Source organism: Orycteropus afer, unplaced genomic scaffold (genome assembly GCF_000298275.1).
Source record: "Orycteropus afer afer isolate SDZICR_OR568_19922 unplaced genomic scaffold, OryAfe1.0 scaffold00358, whole genome shotgun sequence".
NCBI lineage: Eukaryota > Metazoa > Chordata > Mammalia > Tubulidentata > Orycteropodidae > Orycteropus > Orycteropus afer.
Window position 1 is genome coordinate 1,012,606 of NW_006921945.1, and position 18,456 is coordinate 1,031,061.

Here is an 18,456-nt window from a genome sequence, read left to right on the forward strand (position 1 = left end):
GGGGCTTCCTGCAGTAAATATGCATGGGGGGCGGGGAAGGCCTCCAAGCAGCATTTGATCTCTGGCTGGAGGTTGGCTCCACCACCCCACCCCACCCAGAATTCTAAAGAGGAAGACGGAGTTCCACGAGCACCTATTGCAAGTAAGCATGGCCCAGAACCATGTAGGCTCTCGGTCCAGCACAACCACCAAGCTCAAACAGAGTGAGATGTCAGAGAAAGGCAAAGCAGCATGTCCAAGGCAGAGAGTGTCAGCACCAAAGCCCAGGTACGGCAGCAACAGCTTCCAGAATCATCCAAAGAGGCCCTCAGCCTGTGCCCCCATGTCCTGACGTGTGATCAGTTCACACAACCTTCCCTTTTCTTCCCAGTCATGAAGTGGGGAGAAACACACACTGCGGCTCCTCCCGGAAGCCAGCACTCCAGTCCCTCCCTCAACATGGCCTGCTGGGCACCGACAGTGTGGCCTCCGTGTTGCTTCGTGGCTGCTCCCTGCGGCCCTGCTCACTTCAGCCCACCCCACTCTGGAGCTGGTCCTACCTTCTGCCCACTCTGCGGACCTGGCCCTTCAGACTGCCCCTGTATCCTCCTTGCTGGTTGGGGTGTAGGCTCCCCTTGTCGCCACAGTTATGGCAGCAAAGCAGCCAGCCCGGCTCTCAGGCCCCCAGTCCAGGCAAAGCTGCCACAGCAGCTCTCAAGGCCCCTGAGCCAGACAGTGGGCACCAAGTCAATTCTAACTCATGGTGACTCCACGTGCATCAGAGCAAAACTGTGCTCACAGGGCTGTCAAAGGCTGAGTGTGCAGAAATGGACTGCCAGGCCTTTCCCCCAAGGCACCTCTGGGCAGACTGGAACCTCCAACCTTCTGGTTAACAATTTTCATCACCGAGAGATCCTCTATATCCAAAGCTTCATGTAATCTGGCTGTGGTCGTTCAGATTGTGTGTCAACTTGGCTGGGCCTGGGTGAGTGGCTGGGCAGCTGGATGTAGTATTCCCCATGGTGAGACTGGTCAGCAACTCCATGGTGGGATCTACTGGGAGCAGCTGAGTAGCTGCCATAGGGAATGTGGTCTGCTTCCTGTATGTAAGTAGAAGCTTTGGGAACGGTCTCTAGCTTACGGCACGCCTGGACCCTGCATGTAGCTGTGTCGTTGTTCAGCAGCCTGCCATGCTCTTCCCACCTCGGGAGTTACCATGGATTTAAACTAATGGCCTGCCGTGTGTTTTGGTAACATCAGGACTGTGCTTTTTTACTTGTCAACCCCGGGCTTGTTAGCCTCAGCAGACAGCAGCTGTCTGAGTGAAGAAACGACTCTAGCTTCAGTGGGCTGGGAGCAGGAGGCAGAGCTGAAGCCCAAGGCTGAGGGGCTTTCACCCAGTCCCTAGAGCCTGGCACTTTGAACTTGGACTTAAAGCCTTCAGACTGTAAGAGAATAAACTCCTGTTTGTTAAGGCTATCCCATTTGTGGTATATTTCTGTCAGAGTGGCACTAGGGAACCAGAACGCTGGCTTGTATCCCATTCTTTTTTCTTTCTTTTTTATTGTGGGGGCGGGGAAAAAGCGTGACTCTATGGTTTGGTCACATCCTTTGCTAGTCTCCAAAAACACACTGTGCACTTCCACTTCCTGCCTTGCTCACATCATCGCCGTCAGCACCCGCCCTGCAAGCCCAACGCCTGACACCAGGCTCACCACCATCAGCACCTGCCCAGCGAGCCCAACGTCGTGACACCATGCCCCAGACTTCCCTGCTGGACTGCCCAGCTGGTAACACGGAATGGCAGAAACCACGGCCACAGCCCACATAGCCCTGTGCCCACCAGGCAGAAGTGGGAGTGAGGAGTGCCTTCTCTCCAGTAAGAGCCCTGGTGGTGCAGTGGTTAAGTGCTCAGCCACTAACCAAAAAGTTAGTGCTTAGAACCCACCAGCCTCACCAGGGAAGAAAGATGTGGCCGTCAGCTTCCGCAAAGATTACAGCCTTGGCAACCTCTGGGGCAGTTCTACTCTGTCAGTGTCAGTTCTCTAGGGGTGCTGTGAGTCAGAATCAACCTGCCAGCAACAGGTTCCTGCTCTCCCAGCAGGAGAACAACCTCCACTGCACCCCAAACCCCAATCCAGCTCATCCCTCTTCCCGGGCTTCCCTCCATGTGCCCCATCCCGCCCATGTTGTCCTCCTCTGGGGTGTGCCCCAGTCAGGAATAGCAGCACACAACGCAACGCATTCGGGTCGAGCCGGATCCAACTCACAGCAACCCCTCCTTGGGTTTCCGAAGTGGTATTACTAAGGAAGTAGATTGCCCAATCTTTCTTCCAAGGAGTGGCTGGTGGGTTTGAACCGCCAGCCTTCTGGGTAGCAGTCAAGTGCCTTAACGCTCTGCGCCACCAGAGCAGATGACAATTGGAAGGCAGAGCTGGGTAATAGCCCCTAGCAGTCTCTGTGGCACTCCCCTCAGCAATTCACACTCAGATGTCCAGGCGGACGACCTTGGAGATACTGCAGGCTGAATTCCAGATCACCACGATAAAGAGAGTGTCGCGGTAAAGCAAGCCACACGGACCTTTTCGTTTCCACATGCATATAAAAGTCATGTTCACACTACACTGTAGTCTACGAAGTGGGCAACAGCATGATGACAGAGCTTGAAACATTGTGAGAATGACCAAAATGGGACCCAGAGACAGGAAGTGAATACACGCTGTTGGAAAATGGCACCAACAGACTTGCTCAACACAGGGCTGCCACAAACCTTCAACTTGGAAAAAACACAGCATCTGTGAGGCACAGTAAAGTGAGGTGTCATAAAGCGAGGTGTACCTGCACTCCCACTGCGTTCACCTCTAAAGCTCCAATAGTGTTACTTGCAGACCTAGTAATGTGTCTTTTTTAGAGGCATAGGTTATCGTCTAAATTGCATTCTTATTGGACACAACAGATAAATCAGAGCTGACTCTCCCATGATGGTCCACTGACGGGACTGCCCTGAGACCCCTTTCACAACAGGCTCCATTGTCGTCCTGCAACAAATCACGCTCCCAGCCACTGCACTCCCACGCTGCAAATGGACACCGGGCCCACAACAGAACCACCCGCAGGCATCGGACCCTCAGCGCACCTGCTGGAGAAGTCCCCAGGCCCCTGAAAAGTCACCTCAGAGACGTCCCCAGATCCCAAGAGGGTCTCTGGGCCTGGGGCAGCGCCTGCGTTCAAGTGCTAATGGCGTCCAACACTGGCTGGCGCCGGCCTCACGGAGTTACTGAGAGATCTCCCATGAACTGTTTTATTCAACTTGAGCTTTAGAGTAACTGTAACTCCAGCTGCCGTCACACTGACTCTGACTTGTGGTAACCCAGTGTGTCAGAGCGCAGCTGTGGTGTCCAGGGCCTCAGAGGCTAACTTCCAGAGGGGGATCCCCAGTGCTTTGTCCTGAGACACCTCTAGCCGGGCCCCAGCCTTTGGGAGCAGCCAAGCACAGTGACTCCCTGTGCCACCAGGGAACCCAGAGCCCTCAAGGGAGGTGGTTCCCTCCGTTACAAATGAGTGTGTGGAGTTCAAAGCACTGACATGGTTTGCCCAGGGCCAGACACCTCGACCTGGCCGAGCTGGATCCGGGCCCCATTCCTGGCTCCAGCAGAGCCAGCAGCCAAGAGAGAGAGGTAGGGCTAGGAGGTGGGAGGACGCTCCCGGGAGACACAGAATGCCCTCCCTCACCCACCTGGTCTCATTCCACTGAGAAAAAGAAACGTTTAAGAGAAAAGTGAGTTGTGAGACCTGTAGCCGGAGTCCACACAGACATGCAAATGAGCTCCAGGTCCCGCTGCTGCACAAGAGGCTGTGAAGGGTGCAACACTTCACCCCCAGGGTCCCCGCCATCTCAGCCCACCCACGGGCTGTCCCTCCAGGCCTCCTCTGACCACCACACCCACACCCACGCCCTCCACACCAAGAGATCACACTTGAGATCATAGCTGTAACTCCAGTCACAGTCCTGGACCCCACCCCAAACCTTCTGGCTGAAGTAACAGGGCCAGGTGAGCCCCAAAATACGCATTTCTAGCAAGTCTGCAGGTGACCTAGATGCGCCTGTCCTCGGCCACACTGTTCCAGGCCCTGACAGGACGCTGACCGCACAATGCAGAGCTTGACTGATGTTTCTGTTGAACACCCCTCCCCACTGTTGCACCATCTTCACAAGCAGTCCCACCTCAAACCCAGGGCCGGCCCAGACCTCAGTGTGAGACGCAGCTCTGAAGGAAACCATCTCCTGCTTTGTTCCAGGCACAGAGCCCCTGCCTCGTGTGCCCCATTCCTACAACACAGCTGTGGTAGTGAAAGTTGTATATCAACTTGGCTGGGCCTGGTTGAGTGGCCGGGCAGCTGGTGGTAGTTATTCCCCATGATGAGACTGGCAATCAACTCCATGGTGGGAACTACTGCAAGCAGCTGAGTAGCTGCTTCAGGGATGCAGTCTGCTTCCCATATAAGCAGCAGTTTGGGAATGGTCTCCAGCTCATGGCACGCTTGAACCCTACATGTAGCTGTGTCGTTGTTCAGCAGTCTGCCATGCTCTGCCAACCTTGGAACTTCCAATGGACTTGAATTAATGGCCTGCCGTGTGGTTTGGTAACATTGGGACTGTGCCTTGTTGACAAGTATGTCAGCCTTGGGCTTGGCAGCCTCAGCAGCCAGCAGCTGTCTGAGTGAAGAAAAGCCTCCAGTTTTAGTGGGCCAGGAGCAGGAGGCAGAACTGAAGCCCAAGGTTCGGGGGCTTTCACCAAACTCTTAGAGCACGACACTCTGAACTTGGACTAAAGCCTCCAAACTGTCAGAGAATAAACTCCTGTTTGTTCAACCATCCCTTTTGTGGTATAATTCTGTCAGAGTGGCACTGGGGAACCAGAACAACAGCCAACAGAGTTTCTCTCTAAGCTCAACCTAAAACCAAACCCACTGCTATTGAGTCAATTCCGGCTCATAATGACTCTGTAGGACAGAGGGAACTGCCCCGTGGGGTTTCCAAGACTGCCCTCTTTATGGAAGCAGACTGCCACACCTTTCTCCTGCAGAGCGGCTGGCAGGCTCCACCTTCTGGTTAGCAGCCGAGTGCTTAACCACTGTGTCACCTAGGCTCCTCTGAAAGGATGCTCTGGATTTCTTGTAGAACTGGGGCCGGCCTGCCTTTGGCCCAGCTTCCTCCCTGGAAGCCGAATCATGCAGACCTAGGACCCACCCCTGCTGCCCCACAGCCCAAAGCCATGAGTGCCTCTGCGACAGCTTCTCCACAGCCCAGGTCCCCGCCTGCTGGTACCCTCAGAGCCTGCCCCGTTCCTCTACTCCCACAGCAGCCTCCTACAGGAGCTCTCTGTCTTAGCTTCTGGGAAGAGGAATCCCCTATCACACTCCGCCTGCTTTTCAGCACCTGGGACAGCTCCCCCCGCGGGCCAACAGGCCAGGTCCAGCCCATCACCACCCTGCCCTTGCTGTACACAGTGGGCCATGCCTCTGCAACAGGGCAGTTTGTCTGGTCTTTTCCTTCTCTTCACTCCCCCTGTGCCCACCACAACGAATCCTAGCTGACTTCATCAAGTGTGGAGGTCGGAGCTGTAAGGGTGCACGTCGGCAGCCCCAGCCTGCGCTCTCCAAGCAGGCAATAAACGTTAAGGAACAGGCCACTGGGGCCCCTGCCTGGCTGGCTCCTGGAAATATTCCATCCGATTTGGAAAGCAGAACACCTTTTCATATCCCTTCAGCACCGGCTTCCCCAAGAATAGGTGCTCCATGAATATCAACGGCATAGGTGACCCACAGGTGCAGAGCCGCTGTGCCCAGACCCCTCCCGGCGCACAGCCAGAAGAAAACAACTTTCAATCTGCAGGCACTGAAAGATGGCTTCGGGCCAAACTCCCAACTCCTTCCCAGCATAACACTGGACGTGCACCTCCAGAAGAAACGTGGCGTGGACACCGCCATCACGTCTGCACAGTGGGACGCAGGCTTGGTTCAGTCTGTGACTCTTCCTCAGGAAGGGCTCCCCAAGCCCATCCCAGTCCCACTCCAAAATAAACTCCTGGGAGTGCGTTCTTTCAGCCCTGACCCCCAGCCAGGCCAGCTATAGGAGCAGGTAGCATCAACTGCTGCACAAGGGTTAGGATGTCAAATACGTATAATTGCTTCGGGGCCATTCATTTGGGTTAAAACCAGCTGCTGTTGAATCAGTTCCAGCTCACGGTTAAGCAGTTTGGACAGAAACCCAAAGCAGCACCAGTACCGGGTACGGTGCCCCGTCGACCACCTCGGGGCGCCCGCGTGTCAGGGCCGAGCTGTGCTCCAGAGGTCTTCAGTGGCTGGTTCGTCTACAGTGGATGGCAGGTCTCTCTTCTGCAGCACCTCTGTGTGGACTCAAACCTCCAACGTTTCAGTCGGCAGCCGAGCCCGGTAACTGTTCGCACCCCAGGGACTCCTCCTTTGGGCTAATCCTCCTGGAAAATAAAAATGCTCCCCAGGGAAAGTAATCCATGAAGCCATTAACAGCTTAGCTCAGACACGTTTATCGAATTTTTTAACGTGTTCTCTAAGAAGGGCCTGAAGGAAGGGGACCAGGAGGGCTCCGTTTTGACAGGCAGGGGATGCTGTGGAGAGGAAACTCCTGGCCCGAGTGACCGCTGCAGGACAGGCCTAGCTGAGATAGTACTTTAAGGGGTTCATGCGCGTGGCTGGCTTGCTGAGAAATGCCACCGGAGGTCTGGAAGAACAGCCACAGCTGCCTGTGTCCCGGAGGGTTGGCAGTGTTCCCTGTGGAGGGGGTGGAGTGGAGAAATGGGGACTGGCTTGCAAAGAGCAAATGGCTTTCGGGCCCAGCCACATACGGTTCTGTTGCACGCACTGTCCACGCACACTACCATGTGGCCAGGTGGCTTCTGCTCAATCTTGACCCCACAGGCCCGTCCTCCAACCAGGAGCAGAGCACTGCCCATGGTAAGAGCTTCACAGGGCCGGCTCAGGCCAGACTCCAGAAGGAAGTGGTTGATGCTGCAGAGACCTGCACTCTCCACCTCTGGGATGCTGACCTCACCACATCCCATAACGACAGCCAAAACCACAGAGAGAAAACAGCTCGGTGGAGCGGTCGGAGCCGAGGCCTGGCTTCCAAGCAGTGCTGGACCCTACAGATTGCCTGTCCTGCCGGTTCCAGGCCCCTGCACAGGACAGCAGAGCCAGACAGCGACATGAGCAATAGGGTGGCCGCCCTGGTTATGACCCTGGAGTTTCCACCCTGAGCCCTGTGGTCCACAACATTCCACTTGGTGTAACCACAGTGGGTATACAGGATGGGACCAGGGATCTGGCAGGTCCCCACTGGGGAGGCCTCTAGGAACAGCCGCTCCACAGGCAGGCCATCAGGGAGGAAAGGCAGGTGTGGCCAGCCAGGAGCCAACGGAAGTCTGAGGCCAGCTGGTTGATGCAAGTGAGGGCGGGGCAGGCAAGAGGTGGAGGACCTCGGGCTGACGGAGGGGGTCACAGCCAGCCACAGGAGTCAGGGTCAGGGCCCACTCACCCTGGAAGGAGCAGAGGGTGTGGGTGAGACCGTGGGGAGGATGAAAGAGCAGCCCATGAAGACTTCAATAAGGTGGGGGTTCAGAGCCAAGACCCACACCAGAGCCCACAACATGCTGGGCTCCAATCCAACCCTACACCAGCCTGGGGGTGGCCCCCAAGCCTGCGTCAACCTACAGGTGAGGTGGGGACCCTGGTGAGAGCCCAAGATCCCCAGGACAGGATGATGCCCAGTGACGGGGGAACCCAGGAGCCCTGGGCACACAGCATCTGCACTAGGTAGGTCTGTTCGGGGGTGTGGTTTCTTGTCCCTTGTGCCCACACCCCTGCTCATCCCCAGAGCCCCAGTCCCCATCTCTGCCTCCCTCCCGGGCAACCTCCACCCCCTCCTTCTCTCCTTCTCCTCCCCCCTCTCCCCTACTCCCCTACATGTGATCTGCATCCACTCTCCAGCACGCTGGCAACGACCAACTCCCTTCCTGAACCACTTGCTCCCTGGCCTGGCCTGACCTCCCTGCAGATCCTACCTGGGGGGAGGGGGCCCTGAGTGAGTGCCCACTGCAGGGGGAGGGTGCAGCACCCAAGGTGGACAGGGCTGCCCCAGCTTCATCCCCGGAAGGGAGCTGGCCGGAGGCAGAGCTGAGGGCTGTGCCGGTGGGTCTGTGTGGTGGTGTATGAGGGGTGAGCGTACTAAGACACTGGGGACGGGGTGACGAGAGGAAGTGACCCGTCCCTCGCTCCTCCCTGGCCAGCTGATGTGTCTCCTTCAACATCCACCCTAATGAGTCCAACTCTCAGGCATGGAAGAAGGGGCCTTTAAAGAGCTCTCAGCCTCCTGAGATGCAGTGGGGAGAATCAGATGGCCCGAGGGGCCCAGTCCCAGCTCCACTCAAAGCAGTCAGTGTGCACAGGCAGACCCACCATCTGCAAAGGCCAGGCGGGTGGGGCAGTCTGAGCTCACACACACACATAAACACATACACACAAACACATACATCACACACACAGCACACACACACACACACCATAAACACACCTCACACACATCTCACACACACAGCACACACCACACGTGCACCATAAACACACCACACACTGCATACACATACACACACACCATAAACATACCTCACACACATCTCACACACACAGCACATACCACACATGCACCATAAACATACCACACACTGCACATACACACACACACCATAAACATACCTCACACACATTCACACACACAGCACATACCACACATGCACCATAAACATACCACACACTGCACACACATACACAGCTCACACACACAGCACATCTCACATGCACACCACACACACACATCATCACTGCTGCTCTGGCCCTGGCCAGAGGGGTCCTTCTCCCAGTGTCTGCAGGTGCCCAGCCCAGCAGCCTCAGGGGCCACCGGTACAGGAAGGCCTGCCTCTGTGCTTCCCTTTCCGAGGAAGCATCCACGCTGGTGATAACCTCCTCCCACAGCCCTGCTCTCCTGGCCTCCTCCTTGCCAGAGCTCACCTGCCACCCAGGGGCTGTGGAGGCTACCCAGGTTCCCCTCCCAGCCCGTGCCCATCCCGCCACTGGGCCAGTGTCCAGGCCCCCAGCTCTGCTGACTAGGCCAGCTGGGGCCCTAGGGGGTGCAGGGGGAGAGAAGGCAGAGCCCTCGGGCTGGCCTTGGGGCCCTAGGTGGCTCAAGATCTGTACTGCGACTACCACAGCCTTTGGGGCGTCTTTGGCAAGGGAGGGGTCAGCACCCAGTGAAATGCCCTTGCCATGCCACAGTCTGCCCTGGCCACTGTCAATGTGATCCCACCATGACCAAAACGCCCACTCCAGACACCTGTCTAAGAGGTCACCCGTAAGGCTCTGGGGCGGCCTCTCTGTCCTCACAGGCCAGCAAACCCAGGTCAGGAGCAGGCATCCATAGTACACAGACCCTAATCCCACCTACCCAGAACCCCTGTGAGAAGGAAGGCAGGTGGTGGCACTGGTGGCCTGGGGAATGAAGGGCAGGGTTCAACTCAGAGTAAGTTCTGCCTTCTCAGAACCAGGGAGCTCCACTTAGGTGGGAAGGGGACCCACAAACAGTACATCCCCCAGCACCAGCCGAGCCGGGACTCAGCAGCACAGCTCTGCACTGGGACCCTGGGCACACACATGCACACATGTGCACGTTCGTGAGTACACATACATGCACACATGTGCACGTTCATGAGTACACATACATGCACACATGTGCACGTTCGTGAGTACACATACATGCACACACATGTACACACTCACGAGCGCACGCACATGCGTAAACATCCCCTATGTGGACTCTCTGCCCTTTGCTCAGTCTTTTATTATGTCTTCACCTGGGGGACCAACAAGCCCAGGGACCCACAGATAATGCAGTCTGTCACCTGCTAGTCAGCTCCCCATGAGGTGATGAGCTCCTGGCCAGTTACGCCTCCCATGGGGAGCATTAACAGCATACATTTAAACTAAAGAGTCACTTTCCTGTTTGGGAAAATACTGTTTCCACACCAGTAGTTGATGATGGGACCACAGTGCAGATTCCTGGAAAGTCTATAACCTGGTCGAGTTTACCTGAAGTCCCAAATCTGCCTGAAGCTGTGTCAGGAAATAAAAAAATCAAATGCCTTCTTTTGGCAATAATTACCCACTAAGAGAAAATATGGAATGTGAGCTGTTAAGCCCAGATGATAAACTTATAACCAACCTAGCATCAGATGAATTTCCTTGACCGCATTCCCAGCATTAAAGAGTTCAAGATTCTCAAAACAAGTAAAAAGAAAATTAAGATTCTGATATTTATTTTTCAACGTCCACTGTGACTTGGGTATACGTCAGTTTTTCCTTTCATTCCTTCAGCTTTACCATGTTGCTGTTGTTGGGGACCGTCAAGTTCATCCGACTGACGGCCACCCCGTGTGACACAGCAGACCTGCCCTCCAGGGTTTCCTTGGCTGCCATGTTTATGGAAGCAGACTGCTCGGTCTTTCTCGTGTGGAGCTGCTGCTAGGGGGACCACACTGCCAACCTTTCAGGTGACAGGCAGGCACTTAACCGAAGTTAAGGCTCCAGGGTATCCTTAGTTTGTCCATATCCATATCAAACCAAACCCACCGCCACCGAGTTAATCCCAACTCACAGCAACCCAACAGGACAGACCAGCACGGCCCCACCGGGTTTCCAAGGTTGTCCTTTTCACAGAAGCAGACAACCATGGCTCACTCCCATGGACCAGGCTGGGGGGTTTGAACTTGAACATTTAGTGAGGATCTGAGTGCTTAACCACTGTGGCTCCAGGACTCCTCAGTGTGACCACAGGAGTGTGCAAACCTCTCCTCATTTCTACCTTATTCCTAAAGGGGCTGATGTGCCAACCACCACCCCAGTGTTGTCAATATCTGATCTCAGAAAATTTAAATGGGCATTGACTGGGCTTCCCATTATGCCAGCAGTCCGGTCACATGGCACCAACTTCAGAGGTGGCAGACGCTCACCTGCCCTCTGGCTGAAAATACCCACCACCCTTGTCAGGAGCGGCAAGTGTGCTCTGCCTGCTTAACAGACCAGAGGAGATCCTGAGAAAGAGGCAAGAAGTCCCTCTCCGAAGGCGGTCCCCACCGCACCCAGAACCGTGTCCCTGAACCCTTCTCCTGCATCAACAGACAGGAAGTGTCCATCAGTGATGAGTACATCTGCCAGCAGCCAGTTCACAGCATAAGTGGCAGTTTAGGGACGAGGATGCCGGAAACACATGGTTTCATGATCCAATAACCCAGCACGAGCCCCCTCCCTGCCCTGGCTGATGGCATGTGACACAGTTCAGTGGTGCCTCAGTGGTGTGATCCAATGGAATTCCAGGTACCTACAGTATGTACAAGGAGCCTTGGTGGTGTAATGGTTACACACTCAGCTGCTAACTGGAAGGTTGGCAGTTCGGACCCACCATCCGCCCTAGGGGAGAGAAGACTTGGTGATCTGCCCCCGTAACGATGACAGCCTAGGAAACCTGGTGAGGCAGTTCTCCTCTGTCCCATGGGGACATGTGAGTCAGAATCGACTTGACAGCACCCAGAGACAACATGTGTACAGCCAGGGAGTTCTACCAGGTCCCCCACCTGCAGCCACACAACCTACACCAAAGTCAGTCTCCTTCTTGCGAAAAACGTTCACCAACTCTCTTAATTGTCTGAAGCAATTATACTAGATTGTAATTATTGCATTGCCTTGTAATTACTTGCTTTGTGAATATATCTGTCCGCCCCCCCCTTCCACTCCCCACACTTGAGGTCCTTTGTAGAGCTCCCTGCGGCCTCTCCACCCACAACACGCCTGGTACAGAGACGCTCAGTACATTTGGTGGAATCCAGTTCACAGGAATTACAGCGATGTCTTCCTTCTTAGATTCTGAATCCTATTACAACCTATTATGAGCCTATTAGCAACAATCTCCAGGAGACCCCATCACCAACACCCGCCCTGCCACGAAGCAACAATCACCAGCTGACCCTATTGCTGACACCCGCCCTGTCACCTACCAACAATCACCAGGGAATCCCATCGCCAACACCCGCCCTGTCATCTAGCAACAATCACCAGGAGACCCCATCATCAACACCTACCCAATCACCAGGAGACCTGGCCACACCTTCCCCATCCCCAACCAATGAATATTTGTTTGGTTGGTTTGTTTCCTTTAGCTTGTCTCTCTTACCTCCTATTCCCACGCCATGGTTGTCTTATTAAAGTCAAACCCAAAAGTGGACTATCCTGGGAGGGTCCAACGCACACAAAAGATCACTAGGCAACAGTGACAAGAAAAAGATGTCTTCAGCCTGAAGAGCCCACCTTCTTCAGAGTTTACCAATTAAGGTTCCTGATTATTGGGAAATTATCAAATACACTTTTTAAAAAAAGAAACCTATTAAACATGTAAGTCTGAACTGGATCTTAAACTTGCAACATCACATGAGAAAAGTCGAACACGACTGTCATGTTGAAGGCAGCAGGGACAGCAGGGGGCTTAGGATGGGGGAACAGGCCAGAAGGAAGCACTGTACAGCCACAGGGGACGCTTCCCAGACACAGTCGGACAGTGGTGTCCGCACAGAGCAGAAGTGCAAGAACGGCCAACCAGGTCCACATGCACACCAAACACCCTCACATCAGAACTGAAGTCCCTCAGGATCTCTGGTCAAGAATCGGCCTCACCCTGGATACAGCTCCTCTGCTCTGTGCCGAGTCATCACCTGTGAACCATGCCGCACACGCTATCCCTCCAGGTAAGCTGACCAGATCCTACCCCTCAGCCATGCAGCCAGACACAAATTCCCCTCCAGCTGGTCCCGCTCTGTACAAAGGACAATACCAGGCACTCACAGGCCATGACAGCAACCAAGCAACCTGCAGCCCTGCTGGAGTCAAACCCCGGCGGTTGGCTCAGGCAAGTGGGTGAAATCTTACCTGCCTCCTGAGCTAGTGAAATGACATCACTATCTAACATCCTTCAGGTGCACTGGTGGTATAGTGCTGAAGGCACTTGACGGCTAACCAGAGGCAGTTCAAACCCACCAGCCACTCCTCAGAAGGAAGGTTGGGCAGTCTACTTCCGTAGTGATACTGCCTCGAAAACCCAAGGAGGGGTAGCTCTGAGTCGGGGTGACTCCACGGCACGGCACATAACAACTACAACAACGTCTAACATCCTTTAGGGAATTGCCTCAGTGCTGTAACGCAATCCAAGACAGCTGAGGCAATTCTGACCTGTAGACCCTGGCACTTTAAGGAGCTGCCATTCTGTTCTGAGACTGTCCCCGGAGCCCAGGAGGAGGGCCCCCAGCCCAGTCCCTCCCTGCAAAGGCTGACACCACGGCCCAGCCACAGCCGACCCGGGAGACGCGCTGTACTTACGCAGGGCGTGCCACTCGTCCTGGCGGATGGTCTTCGTGATATTGAAGGTGAGGTTCCTGGGGATGGTGGCTGAGGAGTAGTGGTACTTAATGTAGCTGCACCGCTCAATCTCTCCTGCAGAGACAAGAAACCGACTGTCAGGAGTCAAATCGTGTCGCCACAAAAGGGATTTCAAAGTCCTAATCTTCGATACCTGTGAGTTTGAACCTTGTTTAGAAATGGGGTCTCTGAAGGTGTTATCGGTTAACACGAGATCATGCTGGAGTTGCAAAAAGAACCCACTGCAGTAAATTCCGATTCAGTGAGAGACAGAGTCGAACTGCCCCAGAGGGTTTCCAAGGCTGTCAACCCTAATGAAGCAGACTGCCTCATCTTTCTCCCGTGGAACAGCTGGTAGGTTTGAACCACCGACCTTTTCATTAGCAGCCAAGTGCCTTAACCACTGCACCACCGGAGCTCCCTGTATATTTTCGGGTAGAGTGGGTCCTAATTCCATCACATGGTATCCTTTTAAAGAGAAGAGACACAAGCAGAGAGACCCAGAGAAGACAGCCACGTGAAGATGCACCCACAAACCAAGGACACCTGCACCACCAGGCACCAAGGGATATGAGAAGGATCTTCCCCTCGGACCTTCGGAGACAGCACGGCTCTGCCAACAGCCTGAAACAGCCAGAATCGAACTCCTGGCCTCCACAGCTGGAATCGAACTCCTGGCCTCGAGAGTGAGACAGGAAATGGCTGAGGTGTGAAGCCACTCACTCTGTTCTACTTCATTCTGGCAGCCCCAGGACACTAACACACAAATGGTGACGAGGCAGCAACCAGGTTCGGAGAGGTCCAGGATTGGTTCTGTCCCGGGGAAAAGGGCGTGTTCCACATTGCACCTGAGCCAACTGTAGCTCACTGCAGGCAGAGCTACAATCAAAGCGCCCCGATCGCGACAAAGACGCGCCTGGAATCACGAGCCCTGGGCAAGGCCAGCCTGCTAGGAAAGCAGGGCCTGCTGGTCTACCGGAAGAAACCCACCTTCCATCAAGAAAAGGAGTCTGAGGTCCTGGATAGAGTGGGAGAACAATGTGGAACAAAACTCAAAACCATTAAAAAAAAAAAAAGATCAGGTTTGCTGCCTTGATAGAGCCTGGTGAGACCCTGAGACTATGGCCCCTGGCTGCCCTTCAGGTCTGGACCAGAACTCACTCCTGTGGCTTCCAGCCAAACAGTAGATAGGCATACAGAGTGAACATTTATATCAGGTAGATACACTCCTTGGGAGCTCTGGTGGCATAGTGCCTAAGGCACTTGACTGCTAAGTAGAAGGCTGGCGGTTCAAACCTACCAGCCACTCCTCAGAAGGACGACTGGACAAACTACTTCCACAGAGCTATTGCCTCAGAAACCCCAGGAGGAGTCACCATGAGTCGAATGACTCCAGGGCAGTGAGTTTGGTTTTTTGGTTTTGGTTAGATACACCCCTTAGAGTGATCAATCCTGGGAGAATAAAAGGGCAGTGTTTGCACAGAGAAATAGCTTGCGGTTAGGGTGGGGCAGGAATGCTTAGGAAGGATGGACACAAGCAAGAGGTGACTATGAGAAAGAAGCGGGAAGAGAGCGGTGTGGTCCTGACCAGCCCACATCCCTGGGGACCTGCTGGAAATGCAAGTGCAGGGGCCCCACCCAGACCTTCCGCAGGAGAAACTCGGAGGGCGCCCAGCACGCCCAGTTCTAATAAGCCCTCCAGGTCCTCATGATGGACACTTCAACGTGGGAGCTGCTGCCCTCAAGAACATAACCAAAGTGCCCATGTAGTCACTCATGAATCAAAAACCAAACCCACTGCCGTGGAGTCAATCTGACTCACAGCGCCCCTAGAGGACAGAGCTGCCTCATGGAGTTTCCAAGTCTGTCAATCTTTACTGAAACAGGTTGCCTCACTTTTTTCCCATGGAGTGGCTGGTAGGTTTGAACTGCCAACCTTTTGGTTAGCAGCCCAGGGCTTTAATGACAGTGCCATCAGAGTCCTAGTCACTTCTAAGCCCACCACGTTTACACATGATTCCAAGGCCCTCTTGGTCTCCAGCAAGCATTTCTATTACTGCTTGCTATTGTTGGGTTTCAAAACTCAGGGCATCGCAAAGGATCAGGAAGCGAGCAATTTTTAAGGTGAGGGGTTCTGAAATCTGGCTTTGCACCTGAATGGATTTTGGCAGTGGTCCATTCTGCACCCTGCTAGTTTCATTCTGTCATTGATGGTACCTGATGGAAATGAGTGACCCCTGGCTCACTGCCAGCGCGGAACCTGCAATTGGTGTGACGCAGACTGTACCTGTGAAACCCATGCCAGGGCGTAAGTCACATCTAGAAAATTGCCCAATGGCCAGTTACTGGAGGGCACTCCTCCGACAGGACAGTAGTCCAAAGAGGAAAAGAAAAGGCTTGTGTTTGTTTCTCCTCTGCCTCTGTCCCCTGAGCCCACAAACACACGGACCTCTCATCCAGACCGACCCCCCATACCGCCACCTGTCTTCCTCCCTAAGGACCCAAAAGGTCGTCTGCCAGACAGTCCCCACTTTCTGAACACACAGTCCCACCGCAAACCCACACACCATTTCCATGCGGGCACCGCCTCTTGTCCAGCCCAGAACCCTCGGAGCCCACCGGCAGCCTCAATGCCCTTTCCTCCCCACTGCCTCCCTCCTTCCTGACCTCCCTCTGGTCACCTGCTGAACGGCAGACATGCCAGCCCCTTCTCTGCAGTCATCCACTCACGGCTGGGACCTGCCCTCCAGTCGGCCCCCACTCACAGCGACCCCACCTACAAGGGAGGAAACCCTGCGGGTCCCCACCCCCACCCGATGAGCATCCACGTGCTCTGGAGGAAGGGACCAACACCACGGCGGTGCCCTCCTGAGATCAGAGCCGACAGGAATCTCCCACTCCCATGACACGCAAGGGATTAAAATGCTCGACGCAACAAATACAAGGAAGCAGGCTGCCTGACCCTGAGAGGCAAACCGAGAAAGCCAAAGCAGGCGCCTGGAGTCCATGCTAACTCGCAGCACCGCCATGTGGACTTTCAATGGCGGCTTTTACAGAAACAGATCACCAGGCCTTTCCTCCGAGGTGCCTACGGGTAGGCTGGAACCTCCAACCTTCTGGGTAGCAGGCAAGCACTTAACTGTGGTGAGGAGAGGCTCATCCACCCAGCGGGAGAAGGGAACCCATGTTTTCACGGCGCAGCCTCTCTCTGCACTTGGCAGACGTGACCCAAGAGACCTGCAGGTCAATGGTGTTTGAACAAGAGGAAGGGAAGAAGGGGGGACAGGGGTTGTAACAAAAAGGCCATTGGCGACTGCAGCCTCCACCAAGGGGAGGTGGCGCGGAGCCAAGCGCCCTGGACGGCCCGGCCTGCCCCCAGTGGGCTCGGCCCCTTTTCCTGAGTGGGACAAAGACACCGAGCCAACGAGCGGCAGCCCTGCACTCATCAGGGTCAGCAGCCAGCACACACCCCCTGGCCCAGCCTCGGCGACACTGGCGGAGACCCCGTCGCTGAGACCGGATCCCCATTCCCGGGGGCAGCTTCTCCGGGTCTTAACCAGAGCTCCACCAGGTGTCACAGGTCCCCGGGGTTGCAGCGGCCCCTTGGCCTCCTCCAGCCGCTCGGTCACCTGGGAGGGCACAGCCTCTGGACACGGCAGCAGCGCGGTGGCCGCCTGGGGCCTCGGGCCCTGGTTCTTTGCTTCACCGCAGGGGCTGTCATACACTGCCTTTGACAGCAACTATATGTGAAAGACCCTGATACCACCTAAGAGGGAAGCAAAGAATCTACCCGCGCACGCACAGGTCCCGCCGGTGTGCGGCTTGGGAAATGCAGGCGCCACGTGGGCGCGAAATCTGTGGCCCCCAGAGAGCTTCCCATCACGATGGGACCCGCTGCACTGTACGGCGTAGCGCGGGGCTACCCGCCCCAGCCAGAGCGGGTTTCCGGAGATAGGCCGGAAGGCAAGTACTATGGCCCCGCCCACGCCCCGCCCGCGCACGCAGACGCCACGCCCGGCCCCACCCGCGCACGCCGACGGCCCGCCCGCGCACGCCGACGCCGCTCCTCCACGCTCTTCCCCGCGGTGGTAGAGCTCTCGCAGGAGATAGGCCTCTCGTACGAGCTGGGGGACGGAAGTCCGGAAAGGGACTGCTGACACAGCTGAGCGCGGGTGCAGTGGGGCCAGCGAGGACGGGCGGGGGCCCAGGTGAGCGGGCACCTGGGCAGGGTCATCACCTGCAGAGAGCCAAGTGACGGGTCCGCGGCCCACGAGGCACAGCCAGCCTGGGCAGCCGCGGCCGGCCTCTCACCCCTCGCGCCAGAGCCCCGGGAGCAGACCCCACAGGAGGCCGCAGGCCAGCGCTGTCCAGGGGCCAGGGCCAAGCGAGGGGGCAGCCGGGGTCTTGCACCCCCTGCGCCCTCTGGCTCCCTCTCTCAGTTCCTGTCCCCTCCGGCTTCTCGGCGCCCACCCGCCTGCCCTGGTCCAGTGTGGGAACGTTCTTCCGTCCCCACCAGCCCACGTCCGCAGTGGTAAACGGAGGCCAGGACGAGGCCTGTAGCCCCCCTGGCCCGAGCGAGGCAGCTCACACGCAGGCAGTGCCCCGAACGTCCCTGCTGTCGTTACCGATCCCTGCTCTAAGGTGACTGTGCAGGGGCTAGGGACTCAGACGCGACGTTAGCAATGAGCGTTCAGGTCCCGCTGCAGGCCTGTCTGTGTCTACAGTGTAGGAACCATTTCTGCACAACGCCCCCAGGAGTGCAGTGACAGGAGGCACCGAGGCAGGGAGAGCAGCAGAGGGGCGCCCGGTGGGCTGCCACCCCTCTGGGGACCCACCATTGGCTGGCCAGCCCGCTGAGCACTCAGGAAAGGAGCCATCACTTGAGGGGTCTGTATGTGGTGCAGAAACCTCCCCAGCAGAGGACGG

The 18,456-nt window shown here is 55.9% G+C and overlaps 1 protein-coding gene across 1 annotated transcript in view; it reads right to left on the reverse strand.

Moving 5' to 3' along the window:
* TMEM178B (transmembrane protein 178B) overlaps positions 1 to 18,456 on the reverse strand; it is a 372,554-nt gene that overhangs the window by 200,105 nt on the left and 153,993 nt on the right. Inside the window, exon 2 of the mRNA XM_007952782.1 lies at positions 13,492 to 13,605. Within this exon, the coding sequence (XP_007950973.1) occupies positions 13,492 to 13,605 (114 nt within the window). The remainder of the gene's footprint in view (positions 1 to 13,491; positions 13,606 to 18,456) is intronic.